At 36.3% G+C, this 23,910-nt stretch overlaps 3 protein-coding genes across 7 annotated transcripts in view; 2 read left to right on the forward strand and 1 right to left on the reverse strand.

Moving 5' to 3' along the window:
• Positions 1 to 8,448, forward strand: LOC110832699 (uncharacterized). Of its 2 annotated transcripts, XM_022069940.2 has the most exons (7): positions 2 to 209; positions 1,211 to 1,461; positions 1,945 to 2,194; positions 2,949 to 3,163; positions 4,560 to 4,829; positions 5,665 to 5,829; positions 6,941 to 8,448. In XM_022069940.2, exons 1-7 carry the CDS (start codon positions 170 to 172, stop codon positions 7,220 to 7,222), a joined length of 1,473 nt encoding a protein of 490 aa, XP_021925632.2. In that variant the 5' UTR covers positions 2 to 169; the 3' UTR covers positions 7,223 to 8,448. The 2 variants fall into 2 exon arrangements, with proteins under 2 accessions (XP_021925633.2, XP_021925632.2); XM_022069941.2 differs by lacking the exon at positions 5,665 to 5,829 and having other exon boundaries at positions 1 to 209.
• omd (integrator complex subunit 5 omd) lies at positions 4,473 to 21,784 on the reverse strand. 2 transcript variants are annotated; one of them, XR_015538075.1, is made up of 17 exons: positions 20,267 to 20,585; positions 19,504 to 19,651; positions 18,383 to 18,559; positions 17,594 to 17,736; positions 17,220 to 17,312; positions 16,907 to 17,042; positions 16,129 to 16,365; positions 15,753 to 15,911; positions 15,030 to 15,178; positions 14,323 to 14,468; positions 13,132 to 13,388; positions 12,654 to 12,865; positions 12,068 to 12,230; positions 10,777 to 10,919; positions 9,941 to 10,237; positions 6,919 to 9,292; positions 4,473 to 4,739 (listed from the first exon to the last, which is right to left on the reverse strand). XR_015538075.1 is itself a non-coding variant. In XM_022069939.2 (17 exons), exons 2-17 carry the CDS (start codon positions 20,489 to 20,491, stop codon positions 9,062 to 9,064), a joined length of 2,916 nt encoding a protein of 971 aa, XP_021925631.2. In that variant the 5' UTR covers positions 20,492 to 20,494; positions 21,616 to 21,784; the 3' UTR covers positions 4,473 to 9,061. The 2 variants fall into 2 exon arrangements, 1 of the variants encoding a protein (XP_021925631.2); XM_022069939.2 differs by adding an exon at positions 21,616 to 21,784 and having other exon boundaries at positions 4,473 to 9,292; positions 20,267 to 20,494.
• Positions 20,656 to 23,910, forward strand: part of LOC110832695 (glycogen debranching enzyme) — a 25,028-nt gene continuing 21,773 nt past the window's right edge. The window contains exons 1-3 of one of the 3 annotated variants that reach the window (XM_087359553.1): positions 20,656 to 20,794; positions 21,752 to 21,769; positions 23,383 to 23,542. In XM_087359553.1, coding sequence (XP_087215679.1) covers positions 21,761 to 21,769; positions 23,383 to 23,542 — 169 coding nt within the window. In that variant the 5' untranslated portion in view covers positions 20,656 to 20,794; positions 21,752 to 21,760. Of the gene's footprint in view, positions 20,795 to 21,751; positions 21,770 to 22,068; positions 22,349 to 23,382; positions 23,543 to 23,910 lie in introns of those variants that run through there. The other 2 variants (XM_087359554.1, XM_022069934.2) reach the window with 2 other exon arrangements.

Here is a 23,910-nt window from a genome sequence, read left to right on the forward strand (position 1 = left end):
ATCTGTAATTGCCATAAGCCATTGACTCTTCAAAAATGGAATCCTTCGATCATCCGTTGAGAAGATAATTTCTTAATTAAACAATATAACTGTAAAAATAGCAGAAAATACAGCCGTGCTTGCATAGTACGAAATTTCATTTACAGTTTTAAAACAATACAGCCTGGATATGTATAAGGCTACGTGGAAAGTAGACGAGAACGACGAAGGTACTGTAGGTTATGTTCACGTATGTCAGCATAATACGCATATTTAAAAAACATTTGATGTACTACGAATATTAATTTCTATACGAGCTCGACTAGAGCAGAACTATGGGACAATCATATTTATGTTTGTTCTTATTACAAAATTTAATATTTTGTTGTATTTTACAATTTTATATTTCATATTCGGCAATATGTTGGTACTCGTGGTTTAGATGTTTGTTTTTCTTTCATGTGATGCTCACGTAGGTTAGGTTAATATTTTGACCACGTTTATTATTTTAATTAATAGATGACTTCTTTTTTGTAGGATATGTGGGATTTTAATTAGAATTTGTACTGGGAATGAGTTTGAAAAATTAAGTTGTATAAAATGGCAAAATACCCCTCCATGAGTCTTATGCTTCCAATGAGCCCATCTTTTCTGACTTGTCAGGAAAGCCATGAAACCACTATTTAGTACCTACTGAGCCCTAATTGAAGCCCTAGCACCAGTATGTTTTGTTCCAATTCTCATAGTGGACAAACTTTGAAGAGACTATTCACAGATATGACCATCATGGAAAGCATTAGCCACCACAGTGGTCGGTGCTTAAAGAGGAGAGGATATGACAGGCTAACATTTCATAGCCAATCCCAAGTTGAGAGCATCTCACTTTTTTCCCTCACTGATTTCAATTTTTCTGATTTCCATTTGTTATTCAGTAGTAAAGAATCTCAAAAGCTGTGGTGGTACTCTTGAAATTTAACAAAAATATCAAAGCTCCTTAGAAAGTAACTTTCATTTTTAAAATGTTTTGTAGTAGAGTAGAAAGATTCATTCCCATATCTGTATCCATCTTCTACATGAAATGTTTAACATGTTATTTTAAATCATATTGAAGTATGCTTGAGACTCTGTTTACATAGGTCATAAAATAATGCTTGGTAACTTGTGTTGCATCACAAACATTATTAGATAATAAATAGTAATGTTTATAAAATGATTAAATATATTTTTACAGCTGTGTTTATTGATGCCGAAGAAGAAATAAATGCAGACAGTGAGATGTGCTCCTACAGTAGGTGGTCATATTTGCCAGATCTAGTACTTGAAAAGGTGTTTTCTTATTTGTCTATGAGAGAACGTTATTATGCGTCCATGGTGTGCAGATCTTGGTACAGAGCATTTCATCTCCCATATGTTTGGTCAACTTTTGTATTGGATGATTCTACTCTGACAAGGAGGAAATTTAATTATTACTATGGTTGGCAGGTAATTACTGTATGGTAATCTCTTATCTATTCTACATTTTACTGTGTCTTATGTTTTAGTGGGTACTTCAACTCGGATCGGGATACAACTCTTATTAATAGCACGATGGGTATACGTACTGTTCTATGTAGTGATTTATTTTCATGAAAATAAAAGTGATAGTACCCAGGTATTACAAACTGGGGAGTGTGGTACTGTCAGACTTCTGCCTTCTTTCAACTTGTGTGTTATTCCCCAACTAACATCTCATGTTTGTGGTGCATGACAAAATGGTGCCAGTGCAGTATACTGTTACAAACCACAAAGAGCCAAAGGAATTTGCTGATCCAGTATCATTTATCATATCTGTGTCATAGTCTCCACCCATGCAGACTTTGAACCCAAGTAATTTCCCCATTCATGCTATAAATTCTGACCATCTTATCTATCCCGTATCCATGTAACAATAGGATGGAATCAAATTAAACATTGATCATGTTCCAGTATGTATTGGATCACTTGCGAACACAAATGTGCATCACAAATGTTGGTCGTAACTTCCGGCAACTTGTATTTGGACCCATGATGAATTTTTTTAACCTCTATGAGTTTATGAACATGTTATCATACTTTGTTGAGCGACCTCAAGAAGATCTAGAGATTGGTACCCACATTCGATCATTGAGGTTCATCTTTCCTTGTAATATGGCTGTGCGAGATGAGTCAGAACGAGCAAGGATATTCGGAACTGGAGGTACGAAATGACTGGAGACTTTCAGTGACGGTTATCACTAATCATTAGTGCACGCTCCCACAAATTTAGCAGGTCACTGGTATATATTTAAATAACTAACTCCATGTTTCAGGGTATTCTGTGAAAAGGTAGTACTTACTTATGTGTCAAGAAATTCCTGCTTTTGTAGAAATCTGAAGGTCCATGCCCTCACACCATTTATATAAGAACCTGACTTTTATGTTCTCTCTCTTGCTTCCAAAAAAAATTAACTGTTCTCTCAACAAAAATGTACTCAATCCTTGTAGTGCATTAGATATAAAAATTAACAGAGTTTTCAGTATGATTTTAGTTTTGTTTCCTTGAACTAAATATCTGTTATAATACGACCGTTACCAATAACATGTCATATTGAACTGACGCTGCGTTAAATAATATATGTGACAGTATTTTTCTCAACCATTTTCTACAAAATTATGTTCTGTTACACATCGTCATCATAAAAAACTTTGTTGTATATAAGATTGAAAAAATGTTGGTGAGTGACTTTACATCCAGGCTTACATTTTTTCATGTTTCTACTACATTATACAAATAAATTGGTCTATGGCATTTTTTTTCTCCATACATGTGAAATCTAAAGCTTCTAGTAATCATGCTGTTTTTCTCTCTTAGTCTGAAGTTTTGATTCACACAAATTGAAATATGTATATTTTGAACTCTACAAAGTGTTTTGAATGACACTGTACATTATAATATTGGTTATTCTATACAGGCCGGCTGCTCGAAGCATTAAAGAAGCTAATGGGGAACTTGGCATCATTACGTCATCTTGAATTGATAGATTTGATGCTAGAGCCTCATGAGGCTCAACATCTCTTGGATGAAGTGTGTTCACTTTGCTGTCTGACGCTGCACACACTCATCTTAATTAACACAACGAAGCTACAGTATCAGTTGCTGCATGCTGGTGTGTTTTTGAACTTACAGGTAACTGAAAGAAAATCTATTACTTAATTACAGTATGGTATTTAAGGAACATAAAGTGTGTATAACAAAACATCATGGAGTGTTTTTTGTAGGATGTTTGAATCTCAGCTTGGAGACTGGGTATTTACCCTTTCCATGTTCTTCCCATTTACCATTCATAAACAATCAAATCACTTGATAGTACTTAACATATGCAGTTACTTTATTAACATGTAAGACTTGAGGTTCTCCCAGCGGTGAGTATGAAGATATCCGTCTTCTGGGTTGTTGCGCTGTGTAGTCTGGTTGATGAATATTCATCGCCCTGATGACGGAGGCAGTATGACCTCTGAAACGTTGGTTAACATCAACCAGACTACACAGCGCAACAACCCAGAAGACGGATATCTACTTTATTAACAACTTGAGACACACACATACCCAAGCCTCCACTCCTGCACACACACACAAAGCTTGTCTTAACTTCATCTTTCGTCATTTCCACTATCTTATGACAAAGTCTTCTCAGTGCTTTTATATCCTTCAAAACGTTTTCGTCTTCGATATGTGCCCATTCTTTTTTTTTTACTCTGTTCCATCACTTGGTCTTTCCACCTTGTCCTTGGTTACACATTCGTCTTCATTTCTGTCGCTTACAGAGGAATCTTGTTCCATCTATGCATAACACATGTCCGACTATCTTTTCTTGTAATATCTACAGTATCAGATCTCGTCTTGTTTCAGTTTTTATTCCTTTTTGTAATTTCTTTATACCCTATATAAATAATCTGCTTACTTGTCTCTTACTCCATATCCAAGTGACTCTGCCGTATGTTAAGCTAAGTTCCTGTATTTCCGCACGATGCATTAATAATTTAAAATAAATATGTTAAATACTCCATGCAGCCCACTGAAAGAACTGACAGATCAAATAAAAAATATCTGATGAATGGACAGGGGTGTTGGTCATTATAATGTGTATTTTTTCTGTACTTCATTTAAATCTTTTAGGATACTGGGGATACTGGGAACGACCTGTTCTTCAAGTGCCTGAGCACTGCGGGTCCCAACTTTTTGTTGGCTTGTTCTATAAACATTCGGTAGGACTCCTTTGACGAGGGATCGGCCCGTCGCGAGGCCTCTACCTGTACACAGGACAGCACAACACAGAAAAACGCAAACATCCATGGCTTGAGAGGGATACAAACCCACAGTCCCAGCGACCAAGCGGCACAAGGCCCACGCCTCAGACTGCGCGGCCACTGCGGACCCCAAATATTTTAGGATACCAACTGAAATACTCAAATGTAATGAAAGTGAATTAAACGCATCAAGGAAAACAGATTATTTATTAATGTTATGCAGTAACATCTTGTCTACACAGACATTTCAGTGAACATTTTATTGCATTTTGCAGGTATTAATGATCAGCCCTCAAAACCTAGGTGAAGATCTAATTCAACTGCTGGGATACACAAATCTCCGTCACCTACATGTAATCCAGAACCGGTACACACCAGGAGAAGTTAACATTAGACCGATACCAGCTCGAATCTGGAGGCAGTGTAGACGTTCAAATTCCAGTCTCTCAGTTCATCTGGAAGTGGAAGGTGCAAGAGACAGGGATATTCTGTGGCAAGATAATGCCCCTGTGCACTCAATACTGTATGATTCTCACCACATCAAGGTACAAAAACAACAGGCAGTGTGTTTTGTGTTAACCTTACATGTGTTATTTTAATTTTATTTGTACAATTAACCCTTGAAGCCAAAATTTGTCTAAATATTACAAATTTAAATAAATCACAACACAATGATCAGTTTTAAATGCTGTGTGTAAACAGATAATCGCTGTTTATTCTGAGAATCGTATGAAATTCATAAATATTCCGTGCACAAGACATAAAGAGTCAGTGATTGTTAGAGCAGGTGGTATATATAGTTACCACTGAGCTTTAAAGGATGAAACATGCTGGTCTACTGCATGGTTAATAGATTCTACCAAATATTGGAATGAAATAATTGTGAAATGGAGGGAATTACATGAGTAAATACTGTATTATTCTATAAATATTTAGTTTCAAATTTCTCAAGTATAAATTACATTTTGCCATGATCGGAAAAGCAACACAGAAAGCTCGCAAGTGACTCATTCAAATTAAAATGTACCACTCAATAACTCTATACTACAAGCATGAGAGCTTGTCTGCCAGGAAATATGTCCCAAGAGTATTGGTCAACACTGCATCATTTTTACTGAAGTAAACTTTCTTGAAATAAAATTTAGCTAATGCTTCATTAACCAGCCACTTTTCAGTTCTTGCCTTTTTGAGTTAATTAGGCAGAATTACAAGTAACAATATACTCCAAGCTATGTACAAGAAGCACATAACTGACTTAAGAATATATTAAAAACATTCATCCCCTCTGGCTGGAATTCACTTACAGACACAAATACAAGACACGTATGAAGTATTGATATACTGTGATCGGTAACTTTTAATTCATTATTCTTTGTCCAGATGACATCAGAATCAGTTCTTACAGCTATCGACCTGTACCAGTTTGATCTTCATGTTTATGCCCACCAAGGACTTCCAAGGTTCCACATGCCAAAGTCTTTTCATGAACGAGTTGACTCCTTGCTTCTGCTGTTGTGTCGGCAGTGTCCTTACCTACACACTCTGGTACTGCGGCCAGGTTGAGCCAACTCAGTAGAGTGCAACATACAAAAATGTCGCCTAACATCCGTACTTTTTCCCTGTCTTCAGCATTAACGTTTATTTTACTTTTTACTTCAACATTAACAGCCTTGTGGTTATGAGAATATAATGCAACCTATGCTAATATTAAATTTTTCCTTGTTTTTGAAATGAAGAGTGGAGAATTGTAACTACTGTGTGTTTAAATTTCTTTGTAACTCATTTCTTCTCTTAATACCCAATCAAGAAATTATAGAACACTTCAGCAGAGTATGGGCTGATATGGAACGAGTAAACTCATATTTTCATCCATGGTATAGATTTCTCTTATGCTCGTCCTCCCACAGAGGAATTTTACGGTGGACATGAAAATTGAGGTTTCTTTCCAAGGTTCCTGTGCCAGTAAGTGATCTTATATTATTTGGAGGAGTCTCAAGGTTGTATTAACATTTACACCTTATTTGTTTCCTGTTATCATTTAAAATCCTTACTTTTAACTCTTGTAACACCTTATTATCATCTTGTGAGTCTAGTGTTGAGTGATAACCAAGCATCCATAATTCAGTACATAACAACTATGCCCCTGTAAACTTTGATAAACTTAGAGACCCGACTGGTTGTGTATGAATGGCATGACGACACTGATTAACATCAGAGCACAAAAATGTAGTCTTCAGTTACCTTCCTGAATCCTACAGTAGCTGCAGGGATATGTGAACAGTAATTTTCTACATGATTCAACTACCTTAAATGTGGCTTCAGACACTGAATTTAAATTAATCTATTAAGCAGAGGCCTGATACATCTAAATTTCTCTGTGGCGATAGGCCATCACTTAAAATTGCCATCTTTCTCTGAAACCAGTCAGTTGTTTATGCAATGTAATTACTGTTATGACTGTGTCACAATTTTAATTAAAATGATTAATTTATGATGAAACAATGTAACAAAAAGTGCCAGAATGTCCCTAGCTGAAACATATTTACAGAACTCATGGAAAATGTGTAAAATTAATATTACATTCTTTGTAAGTATTTAAAACTATAGGAACATAAGACAGGAGTTGATGCTTACCTTAATTATAACTTCTTTCCAGATGGTAAGGGAGCGTATTTCAACGGCAACCGTACTGCTCATGGCCCACACCGCACGCAATCTGCGTTACCTTTTCGTACGTCGCAACGCTGTAATTTTGCGGTGTGACTGGTCGCAGAGTCCTGACTGGAGCTGTGAGTTCTACCAGTGGCTTCGCTCAGCATCAAAGTCATATGACGCTACAGAGAAAGAAGTGTCACAAATATTAGGCTATACTTGGTTCATGTTACCAGATCAACAGTTTAAACTGACACGTATTAATCTTCACTACAAACCTTTCTAAAAGGAGAATTTGGTTCATACTATGAGAAAGCATGTCTACCCAAAAATGTAAGCTTCATCTGTGAGATAAACCGATGAACTACTTAATCTTGCAAACTCATATCTCAGTAGGATTTTTATAAAGAAAATAAAGTGGAAAGTGTTTTAGTAAATGTGTTATGCCAATTGAGGAAAAAGTATACATGATGCATAAATTAGACTTCATTTTTGGCACACAAAAAATGCTGATAAATGTATATTTTTTGTATACTGTGCTTTTACAAGTTTTTTTTTAATGATGCTTTTATTTTACACTTTTGTAACTTGAGGAAGCCTATTGTAAGTAGTGAAAATGTTTTAAATATCTCAGAAGTACCAAGTTTTGACAGTCTGCTTTGGAGTCAAATCCTGAGTTCTGATAATTTCCTCATGACCCAGGCTCAATATTTTTCAGTAATGTATTTTCTCTGCTCAAGGTTTCCTCAGTTTATAATAAAATAAGTTGTTGAGCAGGAAAATTTCCTGTGAAAGCAAGATGAGAAGGGTAACAGTTTCTTTAACCTTAAATAAAGGTTGTGAATTCATACAGAGAGCAGACAAATATTATTTGTTGTTGAAGTATGGATGTAGACGGTAGATCTGCTGACATGACCTATGAAGACCTATTATAATTGAAGTTTTTAAAACTATTTTCTGTAATACAACATAATGTAATTTTTCTGTGTTATTGGTTCCTATTTTGTACACAAATTCAGTGTTGCCAAAGAAATTCTGGTACAGCAAATGAAAAGAAAACAGTACAACATTTTGTTCTTAACACTTCAAGTGGCGAAGTTCATCTAAACAGTATTTAAAAATTCAGTTGCTACCTCAAAAACACATCATAACCCCATTACAACAAACATTCAGTTAACAATGTTTAGGAAACAAATTACTGTTTATTCTGAGAACTAACCAAACATCATTAAATGTACTCTGAAGGCAAAATGCCAAGTCACTATGTTATTGTATATAGTATAAATAACTTACCAGTGTGATATTAAAAGTAGGATAAAATTATTCCTAGAAATTTTAAATTGCTGCAAAAATAATCCTTGCCTATGAGTTTTAAATAACTGGGTACTGTGTGATGATGTCAAAATAATTTATCTCTGCTGATGGCTTCAGGAGACTGATAAATTGTAATATTTTGTCAACATAGCAGAGTGATACATTTATAGTTGTTGAATAAATTAAATAATATGCGTGCATCATGTTTAAATCTTCTTGGATATGTCCCTCATCCTTATCAAGACATCTCTGTGGTTTAATGTCATTGACTTCCTGTAATGACCTCGTGAGGTTTCCCCATTATCCGAAATAATCTTTCCACAAGCTTTTTCCAGTGTTATCCGCCAAAGTAACTTCTTCCCATGAAATGTTCAAACTTTTACCCTCCCACATGACTTTTGGAAGTCAAATCAAGGAGAATGATATGGCTTGTCATGTTGTGTGCATTGCGAAATAAGATATGCATACAAAATTCTGGTTAGAACTTCAAGGAAAGGGATATATATCAGACCTACACATAGATGCGAGGAAAATATTAGTATGAATTTTAAAAAAAACTAAATTGTGAGGGTGTGTACTGAATGAACGTGGCTCATGACAGGGTCCATTGGCAGGCTCTTTTCAACATGGCAGAGAGCCTCCTTTATTCTCAAATAGCAGGCAATTTTTAGACTACCTGAGCAAAAAATCATCTGAACTTAATTTACACATACACATAAACTGAGAAGTTGTGACAAAAGATTTATTCATACAAACTCGAATATGGTAAATACGGATGATATAAGTTTCAAATATTAAAAGGAATATATCACTAATTTTGAGAGTCCGATGAAGTAGGGGGGAATAATTGGCTATAAAGGGTTCCTAAATGCTGAATGTTATTCTGCATAGTGCTGCGCAGGGTATCGGTGTACTGTGGTTCCGGGCGGGCTAATGTTGCGTCTCGCCACATAAGACCATTCTCATCACGGGCAAAGAGAGCAGGAGATGGGACGTGATCACGTAGGTAGTTCCACACGCAATCACGTAAAAGTTGAACAACCTGCAAAGTACAGATTTAGTTCTTAAAAGTCATTTTAGAAAGTCCACGAAAGAGCACAAGCTAAGTATTTCATTGAAAGATGATTTTACAACTTTCCTATCCTTAAGTATATGAAATTTCATAAATATGAGAACTTTAGTGTGCAATGAACAACATGTCAAAAAAAAAGACAAGAGGAAATAAGGACAAAAAACAAACGAAGAGGAAACAAGAACATGTATATATAGATGCCCCATTAAACAAAGCTCAATAACGATCATGAGAAAAATTTCTTTTTCAATTTTAGCAGTACAAGTTAACAACAGAAAAAATTATTTCCATTGGTACTACTAGTTCAAAGTTCCCGATTCTCCTGTGTCAAACGAATCGACAATACGTCATCTGGTGAACTGTTTCTGGGCAGGTTACATCAAACATGAGGAAGAGAGTGAATGTGTCACTAAATATGGTGACCACATCCAACACTTCACATAACATTGTTTTTTGGTTTTTTTTCCTTTTCTTTTCCAAACAGAACGTGTCAGGAATCGGTTGCAAGACCTTTCAATTACTCTGTACTATACTGTATGCAGATAGTCAGGTGAGAGTAACCTCAAATGAAAATACACCTATTTTATAATGCACAATACAAAGTTATCCAGAACATACCTCTTGTGGCTTCAGGTAAGGTATTACATCTCTCAAGCTTGAAAGCGGAGGTGGCAAAAGTTGTCCCAATGCCATCAACTCCAGAACTTGGGTTGTGGTTGCAAGCAATTTATCATTATGTTGTGCCCTCTGAGCCGCTGATCCCCACTGAGCCAAAAGAGTTGCTGTCAACGCACGGAGAAGCACAGAGCAGTAGCAGAGGGCAGGGCGGTATGATGCTACTAATGACATCAGATGCCATATGAGCGGAAGATCGTCAAACAGTCTTCGGATATAGAGGTCTCGTTCAACGGTCACCTGCAAGGCATTTAGTAAATTTACAATTTTTACAGATATCTTTCATAGCCTGAAGTAATAGCACAAACAAAACTTGTTAGCATGTGTCACAATGATTCAATTACGGGGGGGATACGTGAACGAAACAGGAAGCAGAATGTGTTGAAAATTAGAAGTGTTAACGACGAAGGGGAACTGTCATGCAGAATGATATTATTTATTGGTGAATACCTGCTGTGAAATATCAATACATAAACCAACCCATGATGAAACAAAACAAGATCTTTACTTTGGATTGCAGATGCCACAATAACTGAAATGTGCAATACCAATCTTGCAATTTTACAAAATTCAGAATTATGTACATATATTCAGTGTTCTGTCTACACTTATTACACAAAGACTATTCAAGAACTGAATGACTGCTAAAATACCAAAAATAAGTAATGACACATCATGCCTATAAATGCACAGGGATGAGTATATAAAGGGAATACTCAGACTAGAAAACAAAACTTGAGTAATACAAACTCATAAATACTTTCACACACATACATTACCTTGCAAAATTCTTCCTCTGGCCAAGGCAGTCCATTGTACATAACATCTGGAGATATTAACTCAACTAACAGCAATGATACAGTCGTTATTGCGTCTAGAGACACAGGTTGAGTTTGTGACTGTTCAGAACCAGTTTCAGACCCTGAAAATAAATTAATCACACGCATTAAGTTCTTCACCTTCTACTAAAGAAGACTTTTATAATGACAATGTGAATGATCCCCGACAGGGGCAGAAAATTTTCCACAAGCCTGTGTCTAGACTGGCTCTGAGACCAATCCAGCCTCCTATCCAATGAATACCTGGGTCCTTTCCCGGGTGTAAAGCATTGCCAGGGCGTGATGCTGACCACTCACCCCTATCTAGTGCTGAGATTAAGAATGAGTAGGAGCTATACCTGTCCCGCGCCTTAGCCGCATGGTCTGAGGCATCATGCTTCGGATCGGTGATACAGAATGCACGCTGGTTCGAGTCTCGGGGAAAGAAATTTCTCATGAGATTTTCGACCGGTGTATAGGACCGGTGCCAACCCAGCATCGTGCGGAAATTGGGGAGCTACAATGAGTAGCCTAATCCGGTCAGGAAAGCTAGCAATGGCTGGGGGTTCATCGTGCTGACCACATGCCACCCTATATCTGGTTGGATGATCGTTCGCCTCTGCTTAGGCATGTGAACGTGAGGCTCTCATAGGGCTGTTACGCCACGGATTATTAGGAGCTATACCTCCTCTCCCCTGAAGTACCTACATGGTGGATAGTGGGACAATTTTACTTGTACTTTTAGGATTATGTGAACCAGAATCATCAGTAGAGGCATTTGTGTTCTGCTTGGTTGTCATTTCCCGAAGCACCGTTATACATTGGATGATAATTTCAGTGCCTTTCAATGTTTCATGTGCATTGTACATCAGGTCCATATGATTTATAAATACTTATGGTAAGAAACAGAACAACACTTATGAAAGCAAAGGATTGCTGACTATCTCTTCAAAAATAAGGCCTGTACAAAGTGCTACTGTTTTCATCATCACTGCCTTGATAATGGAGACAGCAAGCACCTCTGAAACATTGGTAAACTTCAACCAGATTACACAGTACAACAGCCCAGAAGTCAGCCATCTTCAGTTGAGAATACTATTTTGATATTCACTTGGAATGAGAGCAAAACAGCCTCACACAGGATAAAGTCCTAGTATCTGATTCAGCTTATATCACACTTGTTACAAAATAACTTACTAGGTTCACAAAGTTTCAGGACCATTCTCTCAATAACAAAGTATACTTATCCCACCTGTTGAACAGCATGCCTTAATGACTTCAATGAGTAACTGTGTGCAGCGTGTTACAGTGTCAGAATCTTGAGACAAGTTAGGTTGAGTTTTCCTTGGTCCATAACCAATTACACCAGTATGGAATACGGATGAGTGGCGCTGTGCTAACATCACACTAGTACCCTGCAGACAATTCAGTGTATTAAGAAAGTAAAACAACAGCAAGCAAAATCATATTAATAAAAATAAAGATCTGATGTATCTACAGTGGTGAAAGTTTTCATTGTGTACTTCTGGGTTTTGACAACCTACTGCCTTCATCTTATAACCCAAAGATGGAGGTGACAGGCTCTTCTCAAACACTGGTAACAATCTACAAGATTGTATGGCACTATTAAACCACAATCCATATGGTGAATTTAAATAAACTGTGAGAGCAAAATTACTACAACCACCCCCCCACACAAAAATTCCCAAATATACAAAGTGAAATTCCCTTCACATAGTAAACTGGAAAAGAAAAAATCTCTTGTAGTATCTGCATAAAGATGGCAATTCACCATCTGGTTTCAAGGAAATATTAGATGATTCTATCATACAGCTAACCTGTTTGTGGTTCTCACAAAGAAGTTCCACGTCTTCTCTAGGTGCTCTTATTAGAGGGGGGAGGTTGGCTCCAAACAGACGTGAGTGTGAACGGAACAAAGAACCTTCCAGTAATTCTCGTAAAGCAAGAGAGCGAGCTGGCGGCGAATGAGACGACAGATGAGCCAGGAGACAGCAACATAAGCGAACGCCACGAAGTCTAACCAAGTCATCTGAAATATCGGCAAAATGATATTAAAATAAAGAATCTGAAAAGGACATCGGCATTATGAGGGTAATATTAAAATATATCACTGAGGAAGTATAAACTGGGCCATGCCTGGGTCTAATAGCACACCTTTTATGAACCAATTTGTTCCATAAAAGAATGAGATATTTTTATCTACCTAATAACTACCAGTTACTCTAAGAAGACCCAGTTAGTTATCTGAGAAAGCAAAGCTAATTAACTTCAACACGTAAAGATGGAGGAACAAACCTTTCTCTGACACGCAAAGGAAGAAATAAGTAACAGCAGCTTTGGCCATCAGAAGAGTGAACTGAACACTGAGCATGTATACATCATTAGAAGATTTGTCTCCTACTATGGCCAAATCCAGAGCCGTAGCCACAGCATGAGCCAGACGGGAGTCAGAAACAGCACACAGATGATCCGAAGCTTCGCGCAAATTGCATCTAACCGCACGAGATATCAAACCACCTCTAATGGATGGCGCTTTGCCACTGTATTCCCACCTATAAAGAAAAGAAAATACACGCACAACTTTGAATTCGAGGTTAAGCCACGTCAAACGTCAAAAATTATACATTTTGACAAAATTCCAGCTGCTGAAATGTTAGATAATTTTTGACATTTCACGCAGCTCATTCCTAAAGCCAAAGTTAAACATTAAACACCAGTCATAAAAACCTAACGTAAAAAAATAAAATATGACTGCACTACATTCTATCAAAACAAGAATTAACATTAACATTATATCCGTATATGTGGATGGGGTCTCAAAAATCATATATTGAAATGTGAATTTGTTTTACTTTAAATCAATTAAATCCTTAGCAGCAAAACTCTTTCTCATTTTGTAATGACTGAAGCGTAACAAAAAAATTCAGAAATACGAAGCTGTCAGGCAATGGATTAAATAAACTGAGATGTCTGAGGGGAAAGAAGGTATAGCTCCCACTCGTCTTGACCTCAGCACTAGATGGGGATGAGTGGTCAGTGTCACGCCCCAGCCTCGCTTCACCCCCAGGAAAGGACCCCAGTACCCACTGGATAGGAGGCTGTGTGGGCTGGATGGAGAGGCCAAAACATAAAACCTCTGTCATCCAGGCAACAGTCAGACAATATACTGACTAAGCTACATCACCTCATTAAAGTGTACTGTATTTTGTAAATTATTTGTTTAAAAATCATTTGTGTTTAGACCAAATAATTGTTCACATACTAGAAGGCAAACTCATGATTATTAAAGAGAATGCACCAGCACTCATCCAACTTAGCTATTGTTTCTGTCAATGAGTAACAGATTCTAGTTGAAAAGGTTAAGAATATAGGAATCACAAAATCTTTTTTATGCTCCTCACAGGGGTGCACTTTCCTGTTCTTGTTGCAGCTAATAAGCTTCCCACTTAAAACTGAAATATGAACTGCCTTAAATTAAAGAATTACCTTAACAGGCGAGCCACATTATGCCAAAGCTGTTCCGGTAGAGGCTGTGTACCTCCTTCGTCCCCCAGAATGCAACCAGCATTATTTCTGATTGCTTGCTCTAAAGCTTGGGCCAAACAACCACTCTTGTAAAGGCAGCCATTCTCCTAAGAAGCAAATAAACAAAAACATAATTAACGTTTGTCAATTCAGTGTCAGGGGACCCACGACATTACGACAGTTTTTCAGTAACATCTACTACACATGTAAGGCTGATTACAGACCAAACAACAATTCCTGGCTGGGGAAAGAATTTTTCTTGTGGCCTCTGCATCCAGACTGGATCTGGGCCCATGCAGCCTCCTACCCAACGGGTACCGGGGATCGTATCCCCAAAGGTAAAGCGTGGCTGAGGCGTGACACTGACCACTCACTCCCCAGCTAGTGCCGAGGTCAAGACGAGTGGGAGCTGTACCTCCTCACACTCCAAACACCTCCACGATGTGCAACAGGACAGATTTACTTTAACGGTTATTAATATTTCTCACGTTGATCATGTAAAATATGAAGACAGTAGGAATCTCTATGGTGCCATCACTCAAAAACAGGAACTGTTTCAGATTTAATCACAAAAAAGCTTTTAAGTCATCTATAATACTTGTTGTTTGATGTGACTATAAACAATATACATATTTACTCCACATATATCACTGTAATTTAATTCACACCTGTTCAGATTGTGATGCAGATGTACTATTACAAACTCCCCCAGTTACGAGCCTCACCAGTGCTGCTAAATGGTCGTCAGTAGATGCTCTCTGCAGTAAGAACGCAGCCGAACTCACTAGTACTGCTGTACTGTGGTAGCCCAGCAGTCCTGAAAGCAGTTTACAGAGTGTAGATAAGAGGCACTATGCTATATTGTACTGACAATGTGAAGTTGTACAGTCAAATTAACTCACCATTGTATATGGATACAAAGAAATAGACTTCATCCACAGAAATGGTACTTATTATTCAAATGTTAATTACTGCAAGACAGTTTTTAAATGTTAAAATTTAATAACGTAGAATATCAGCACACAAAATCATAACAACAAGATTGTTACAAATTGTTTTAATTCCCTTCAAAATTCATTCTATAAATATATGAAATGCCCATGAAGTAATTTTCAAAATCATATGGTTGTTTTAACTTCATTCATATTTCTATACAAAATCTACTACAATTCCTTTAACACAACATTTAATTTAATAAAAAATTCAATTACACAAATAGATTTTCAGTTATTACAGCAGTAATTCTAAAGAAAATGTAACGATATAAAAGTTTCCAATACACTTACAACAAAATATTAATTGCTGACATTCTGCAAAAGTAGATATTTTGTTTCAAACAGCAGCACTATACGGATGCAGTGAAAATTTACAAACAAAAAAATATATCTTACCCAAAAGCCTCACTGCTGTCTGAACATGTAGAGGGTCTCTGCTCAACAGGAGTGGTTGAATAACAGTTATTTCCTGTTTGATAGAACTCAGAAGTGGAATAGTGTAACTCCCAGGCATTGTGCTACGAAGAAGATGATCAATTTCCTGAAGCAATAACTCTGAAAAACATTAACAAAATTCATCAATCTACAAATGACAAGAGGCTCACAGATGAAAATCATACTTTTACGTGCCTTCTGGTTGTCTTAATTACAGAAACTCAGGACTTCTTTACCCAGTATGTCCAGGCAAGCATGAAGAAATTCAAAATTACTAAACCGATCTATTTGCTTTGACGACTGTAATTGCACATAATATTCTGAATTTCTTTATTACCCAGTATTTCCCTGCTGGTGGCCTTAACAGATGCGCTGGCCGGAGAATCGGGAACTGACGTAACTGTATCATCCACTGGAGAAGCTGCATCCAGTAGAAGCTTCAGTATCTGCGTTCCCCCCTGTTCACAGCCTAAAGCTAGGTGGACAATCAGGTCTTCCAATGCTCGGCTGCCCCCGCAGTAGTCACACCATCCAGGGGCCAGTGCAGCCAATTTTGGTAGCATGCTGGGAGTCACTACAGAAACATATACAAGAAAACATCACATATGAAGATGGCTGTCTTGTGGGTTGCAGCGCCATGTAGTCTGGTAGAAGTTTACCAGCGTTTCAGAGGTTGTTACTACCTCCATCATCAGGGTGATTTCACCACAATAAATGGCATTACAATCCAGAAGACAGCTATCTCTATACTCACCAATGTGAGAACCTCAAATCCTGTAACATAATTAAATAATCTAAGAATTGTGGACAAATTCTTGATTGAATTTTGGGGTAATCTGATAACGCTTTTTCCAACAACACATACTGTAGGATGACTGATTATGAAAGATAAACGGTAAAGTATGTGGAAGGTGTAAGATATGATAAATTAAGATAAAATCCAAAAGACCAGTCAGTTTCTGGGCCAAGATTCAAACCTGTGATATACAGAACACACGGTAGAAGTGACACTCAACTACGATCTCAGACGCTGACATATCAACAATTATAAAGAAATTACTCTAGTTTTTAGTTGTCAATGGAAGAAAACTGATGTATTAAATAAATAAACTTACATGTGTGCAATACGTCAGTCGTTAATGCACGTAGCAGTGTGGGTGACAACGAAGCCAACTGGAGTAAAAATGGGACCGTTGCTGGGCGTTCAGCATTCTCACCATCTGCTTCATGGTGATCAGCCTCTAAACTCCACTGAACATATCAACACCATATCACTGTAGAAAGACTCAACAGAAACTTATCACAGATAATTTCATTAATCTTTTTTTACTTTCATTACAGTTTTACTTTCTATATATTCTTTCTACAACACAGTTACACTCCATCTTTAATGCACACTATTTAAATGGCACATTAATGTTTACATACCTGGAACAGTTCAAGAAGGGCTGACCTTATGTCTACAAAATGGCTTCCTGCTAGATGTCCAAGTATACCAACAACAGAATTCAGTTTTGGGGCCTGAAAATTAAATAATGACATTCTTTGAACTTATTAATAACTATATAAGTAATGAATTCTTTGCAAGATATGAGGTTCTCACAGAGGTCAGTATGAAAACAACTATCTTCTGGATAGAAGAGCCATGTAGTCTTGTAGAAGTTTACTAACACACTGATAATGATGGCAGCAAGGACCTCCAAAATGTTGGTAAACTTCTACCAGTCTATATGCACTGCAACAGCTTTCATTACTGTTTACGTAGAGTATTTAGTACACTTTCACATTTCCTAAAACAATACCTTGGCACTTTGATCTGCTGAACCATGCTGACTGAAATCTTTCAATCCACATGAAAGCACGCGAGTTATGACAGTGTGCGGAAAGCAACTGCCCACATGAGCTACCACCCAATCAAAATGTGGGCTGTGTGCTACACTGGTATCTGTAAAAAATATATCAATAAATTAATTAATTCAAACATGCCTCATTTCCCAACTTTCAAAATTCTTAATACCACAAAATATGAAGCTGTGAGATTTGAGGTTTTCGCAGTAGTAAAGTATCTCCAACTTCAGCCCTGAACATGGAGACAGTACGGTTCTCCAAAACAATTGTATCTACCTATGAGTCCACAAAGTGTCACAACCCTGAAGAACATCATCATCAAAATATGAAGCTATCAATTGAATGACCAATGATAATTATCTCAAAACTCAATAAACATTTTTTAAAACACAAAACCTTGATCCTCAATGCTGTTAACACGCAATGTTGATACTTCTGCAAATATGAACCATGTAAGATCAGAGACTAAATACATGATTTCTAAATTTGTAGCTAGATGACAAATTTTGATTAATATGTTATTACTGCTGTTGCTACTGAAGCAGAACACAAAAATAAATAATTGAATTAATAAGTAAAAGAGGGACATTAAATAGCTGAATCATTCAATATTCCTTCAAAGCATTATATTTCCTTCAACCCACAGTGCAGTACCCCAGAAGACAACCATCTTCATACTTGCCACTGTCGGAACCTGAAAACTCACAAGTGTGATATATTTCTTGCAGAAGCAAGAAACGTACCTAGTAGAGCATTAATACAAGACTCAGTATCTGAATGCATAAGACAAGAAAGACACTGAGTCGTAATGTCAATCAGCGTGCGAGTTGCTCGACAAGACATCCACAACTGCAAGGTTTCATTGAGGCTAGCTGACAAGGGTACATGAGCTCTACCAGCATAGCGACTTGACAGCTCACCTAGAACAAAAAATGCAAATTATTCAGAATTAAATAAAAATATAATTATGTGCCTGTAAAGTATGTTAATTTCTTCAAGATGATCTACAGCTTAATATAATTTTATTATTTGTCATATTACTACAGAAGTAGTTTCCTGGTCTGAGTCATTTTAAGAAATAACCCAAGGATAAGGATACCATTCTATCGAGTTAGTTACTAGATAATTACATGCCACTTTAAAGAATAATAATAAAAATTTATAAAAGTGATTATAACAAACAATTTGATGGCAATATTGTAGTCAAATTATTCTATGAAAACAAGAGTCAGCAGTGAAAATAACTATTTGACTTTACAAAGCTGTATTCAAAAATTAAAAACTTTGTATCAGCCTAAGATGAGATATACATATAAATTTTAAACCTCAGTGAACTACATAAAAATGTCCTTGGATTCCAGACACTATACAAGAAGGCACATTGCACATGCCAAACATAATGACCACGAAGTGTAGCTGGCTAAGCAATGTTTCTGAAACATATATTTTTCATAGCAGCTTTGCTAATTTGAAACAGAACTTGAAGCACACTTGTTGTTTTCTTTTCATTCTCTAATTTCTTTAAGAACTCTCTCATTTTTGTCAAAAACAGAAATCATGGACAGCAGTACATGATAACTTTCATGATGCATTAATTCTGAATGGCAAATAATTCAGCAAACTATATATTCTACCATCATCTAGCACAGGAATTCTATACCACAGAATTCTGAAAATATATAATTACACCTCCTAGGATCAGAAAAATTACAATTAAATTAAAGTCACACCAATGTTTCTAAAATTCAGGACCATAAACAGATGATAAGAGCAGCTTTATGGAAAAGAGTTATGATTTTATTAACCAACTGCTGACAACTTTCATGGATTCTATTCAGTGCAATAATAATATATATATAATTACCTAACAATTCTAATGACCAAGTAGATATTATTGGAGCCCAGGCCTTTGGATTTGAACTAACAAAACTGCACAGCACTACATGGATTTCAACTATGGTAGCATCCTCATGTCCCGAAGTAGAAGTGCCTGAATTTAAACACATTTCAGTCTGCGAAATAAAGCATAACATTCGTTAGAGAAGTAAACTGTCATGAAGTTGTTTGATGTACGTGAAGTAGTTATTTCAATGTCATTACATACCAGTCAGTTTCTTGTGGCATGTGTAAAATGATATGTAAATGATATTGTACGTGTGGTCAGAAATTTCAAGTACAAAGTGCATATTCACTATAAATAACTTTACTGAAGATTGGTGTAGAAGTTATCACTTCTGCATGATAATCAAAAGAAACTTGGTTTGGTTCTGACCATAATAGAAATCATGACTGAGAATGTTATGATTGTCAGCACCCTTTAGTGGAAAATTCCAAGATAATACAACAAACTATTTTATAATGCGTATAACCCAAAAATAAAATCATGAAGTGATTAAGTCACGAAGAATGAGATAGACAGGGCATGTGGCCTGCATGGATGGGGCAAAGGGTGTGCACCGGGTATTGGTCGGGAAGCCCGAACCTTCGGAATCCGTAAGCCATCTAGTTAGTTAATTAGTTACACAGTCAAAATGATCATGTCCCCAGTAAAATTAAGTTAGGTTATGTCATAGTATATAACCTATACTCTTTAAAATACTTTTAGTATTATGCAACCATTAACTTACTTCAATCTGAGTCACATATTTCGAAACAGCTGAATCAAACAAAGTGCAAAAATATTCGAGGACAGCATCACGAGCTGCTGGTAGTGTTTTAAGTATAGAAAGTGCAGTACGAGCAAGTTCTAGAGGGTTTGTCTTCACAGCTCGGGTTGCACCAGCTACAAACGTTCTCAAGTCACTCATCAAATCTTGAGGCGGTACAGCTTTTATCACACTTGTTCCGGACATTTTCTGGAATATAATATTATAGGTTATGGCTACCCTACTCGTCTGACTACTGTGACACGAACTTCATTGTGGTTCATTTCCGTGCGGTTCCTGTGACAAGGAAAATGAACGGAATAGTTCGGTTTCATCGTTTCTAGCTACAACCTTGAGGAGCAGACAGTTCAGCCGCAAAGGTCGATTGTGTCATCATAATGCGGGCGATTTTAATATTGCAAAATAGCAAATGAGCAAAGGATGATCTAATTAGGTCACAAGGAGATTGTAGAGAGAATGCTGTTATAAGTACTTACATACTGAAAGAAGGTAAAGAACTTTCAATTAGACATTAATAAAGTAAATTTATCAACATCATTTATAATATGTACATGACATCTGAGAGCAGCCTTGCTTCACACTTTAACACATTATTGATGTAGATCAATTCATGTTATTAATATTACCTTGCTGCTTTAACTTACAGCATGATCTTTTTTATATATATAATGCCAACTTGTAACAGGTAATAAAAATTTAATATTTTCTAGTAATCATTTCTGTTTTGATCGGTTGATGGACAAAATGTTTCCAGTTTCTTCAGTCTTCCCACAATAATTCCTTTTTGGTTTCTTGTCAGATTTTTCTACTGCACTGAATCTGTACTGAGAACATCAAACTAGAATTGTGGATAAACATATTTACATAACTGGAGATATCTGGTCTAACAACATAATATTATGGGATGTTTATCATGCCATAAGGGTATAATACTGATGATGCTCTACAAAGGGATACAAACAGTTGTCATTTGAGTGTATGAACACTAATAATGCAAATTTGTCAAACAAAGTAGGCATAAGAATTCAGTCTCCTGCACATTAGCCATTATGTTGATATGTCTATCTAGCATGATACCCTTGATATATCAAGTATTTTATAATGAATCTAATATAAAATAATAATAATTTGTATAATTCAAAAGCTTCTAATTTTGTGACATTATATTTTGTTTATACTGGGTATAGTAAGCCACAAAGTACACATAAAATTAACATCAGGTGGATGCATGATAGTGGCTCAAATATATGTTATTTTTTGTTTTACAGAAATCATTTATATATTTGTAAGACTAAAAAAGCAATACTTACTCTTATTCAAATTACAGCATCATTTTCCACGTTTTCTTGTTGCAAAGTAAGTCACAGACACAACATAGCATGTGTCATCATCTGATATAAGCATTTCATTCTTCATAGTTAATAAGTATCTTTTGTCTTTTTTTAGGTTTAATATATGGGCTGGGTAAGCTGTCATCTTTTCTTCACCAGTACATAAAATATTTTATGCCAATGCTTGTTAATGCAGGGCAGTTATTTCTCCCACCAATGTTTATGCACACCAATCAGTAAAGCGGTCTTGGAAACAGCTTACGATAATCAGAGACATTTCTGATGTTTTGTTATTCCTCTTAACTAAGGAGTCAATGTTCAGAAAGAATAGTAAATATGTTTCTGTTTGTGTAAATAACAGAAGCAAATGACCTAAGGTTATCATAATCTGGATGTGATAGTGTAGTCGCACTCTTGTTGAGCCCTGATACTTATGATTTTCTTTTTATGTGGCAAGTCATTCAGTTAGCATGCCTGTTGCACATGCTCGAAGACCTCAGTTTCTCTAGGATTTAAAGTCCTGAAATATTTGTAACTAACACTTCACAGAAGCTGATATACAAGCTCTAGAAATATGGCTCTTCCTGCTACGATTACTGTTTCCAAGGTTATTCTGTTTATTTCAAGCATCTTTAAAGAAGTGCAAAAGAATGTTTTTATTATAAGTCAGAACTTGTTGGAAGCATTGGGTTGCAACTTGCTCATGAAGCATGTAAGTATGAAAAGATACTAAGTGTAACAGTGTATGTAGTGTCGTTTACCTTTTACACAGACTAACAAAATGTCATGTAATGTATGAGTGGTATAAGTAAAAAAACACCTCTGTATAAGATGGCTGTATGTTTCTTAGTTTATTTAAAGACACTTCCTTAATTAAACATGGTATATAGCAGGCAAATTTTAGGTGGCATTGAAAGGATTATTCAGATGCAATTTTAAATTAAAATTTCATATTTGTGAACTAGGATTTTAGAATTATGAAGTCCATTTCATCATTGTTATTTCCATCTTTTTTTCTGTTGAGGTACGATTCCATAATTTGCATAATATCCTATAATAGAAGATCTGAGGTAGACTATGAAAAAAGTGTCAGATTTCCTGTCTTCAATGCTAGGAATAAAAAAATGGTACTGGCTGAATGCAAAGGAATGTTAATTATTCAGTCATAAAGATTAGTTGTTTAGATTGTTTAATTTTTAGAATCTGTACTAACCATATGCTGGTCTTTTAAATTGTAGGTGTACAAATACAACAATAGTTTAAATACCATCTTTGAAAGTTTAATCCAGATAGACATGATACACTTTTAGATGGATGGTCTGTTGTGTTATTTGATACCAAAACAAGTTTTTAATGTTACAGCTACCAGTTTTTGTTTTTTGTTTTTGTGTATCTGCTAACTCCTTTATTCATAAAAACTTACCGAACCATGTGTCTCTCTGAGTTGTATCAGATAACCTGAGTATAGAGTGTTACAGTGGCATCTAAGTTTTAACATTCAGTTCTATCACTGCCACACTCCTGCCTCGTACAGTTCATATACGTCAGAGTGCAAGTTGTAGACATATAGTGTGATTATTTTTGTTTTAAGACAAAGTTATGTGTAGTGTTTCTTTTTCAGAACCTTTGGTAAGAATCTCTCGTGTGATTTTATAGAACAGTTATTGCATTTATGTTCTGTGTGTAGTGGATGTATCCTTTTCACCACAAATATGCCCCTACTACAGGTTTGCATTGATTTTGCAGCTATTAAGTAAGATGGTTTCGCGAAAGCAGAGTATAACGTCCATCGGGCCTGTACTTGGGTTTGTTGGCAATTCTCCAGGAACGGTAGCAAACCAGATCCGTGTTTTGACACTCAATGATGGAGAACACCAAGATTCTACTTTGTATCGTCTACAGAAAGGTTAGTACAGACCTAAGTTAATATCAGGTTCGCCGAGTAAGGGCACTGGATCTTAACCTTCTATTGGTATATATACTGTACTTGAATAGAATCCCATGCTATTATGAGCAATTATAATTTCCATACTAGTACCTAACAATAATTTAAGATCAAATGAAATTTGAGGCTCTCACAGTGGTGAGTCTGATGATGGCTGTCTTCTGGGTTGGTGCACCATGTAGTCTGGTAGAAGTTTATTGACACTTCGGAGATGCCTGCTGCTTCCGCCAGGCAACGTGATTGACGTTAGATCTTTCAAATGGACCCAACAGAGTAGGTTCCCCCCCCCCTTCTTTATACCCAAAAACAAAGACAAATATTTCTATTAT

This window comes from Zootermopsis nevadensis, unplaced genomic scaffold, assembly GCF_977971745.1.
Source record: "Zootermopsis nevadensis isolate Lab colony 2312 unplaced genomic scaffold, Znev_1.0 Znev_ptg000031l, whole genome shotgun sequence".
In the NCBI taxonomy this organism is placed as follows: domain Eukaryota; kingdom Metazoa; phylum Arthropoda; class Insecta; order Blattodea; family Termopsidae; genus Zootermopsis; species Zootermopsis nevadensis.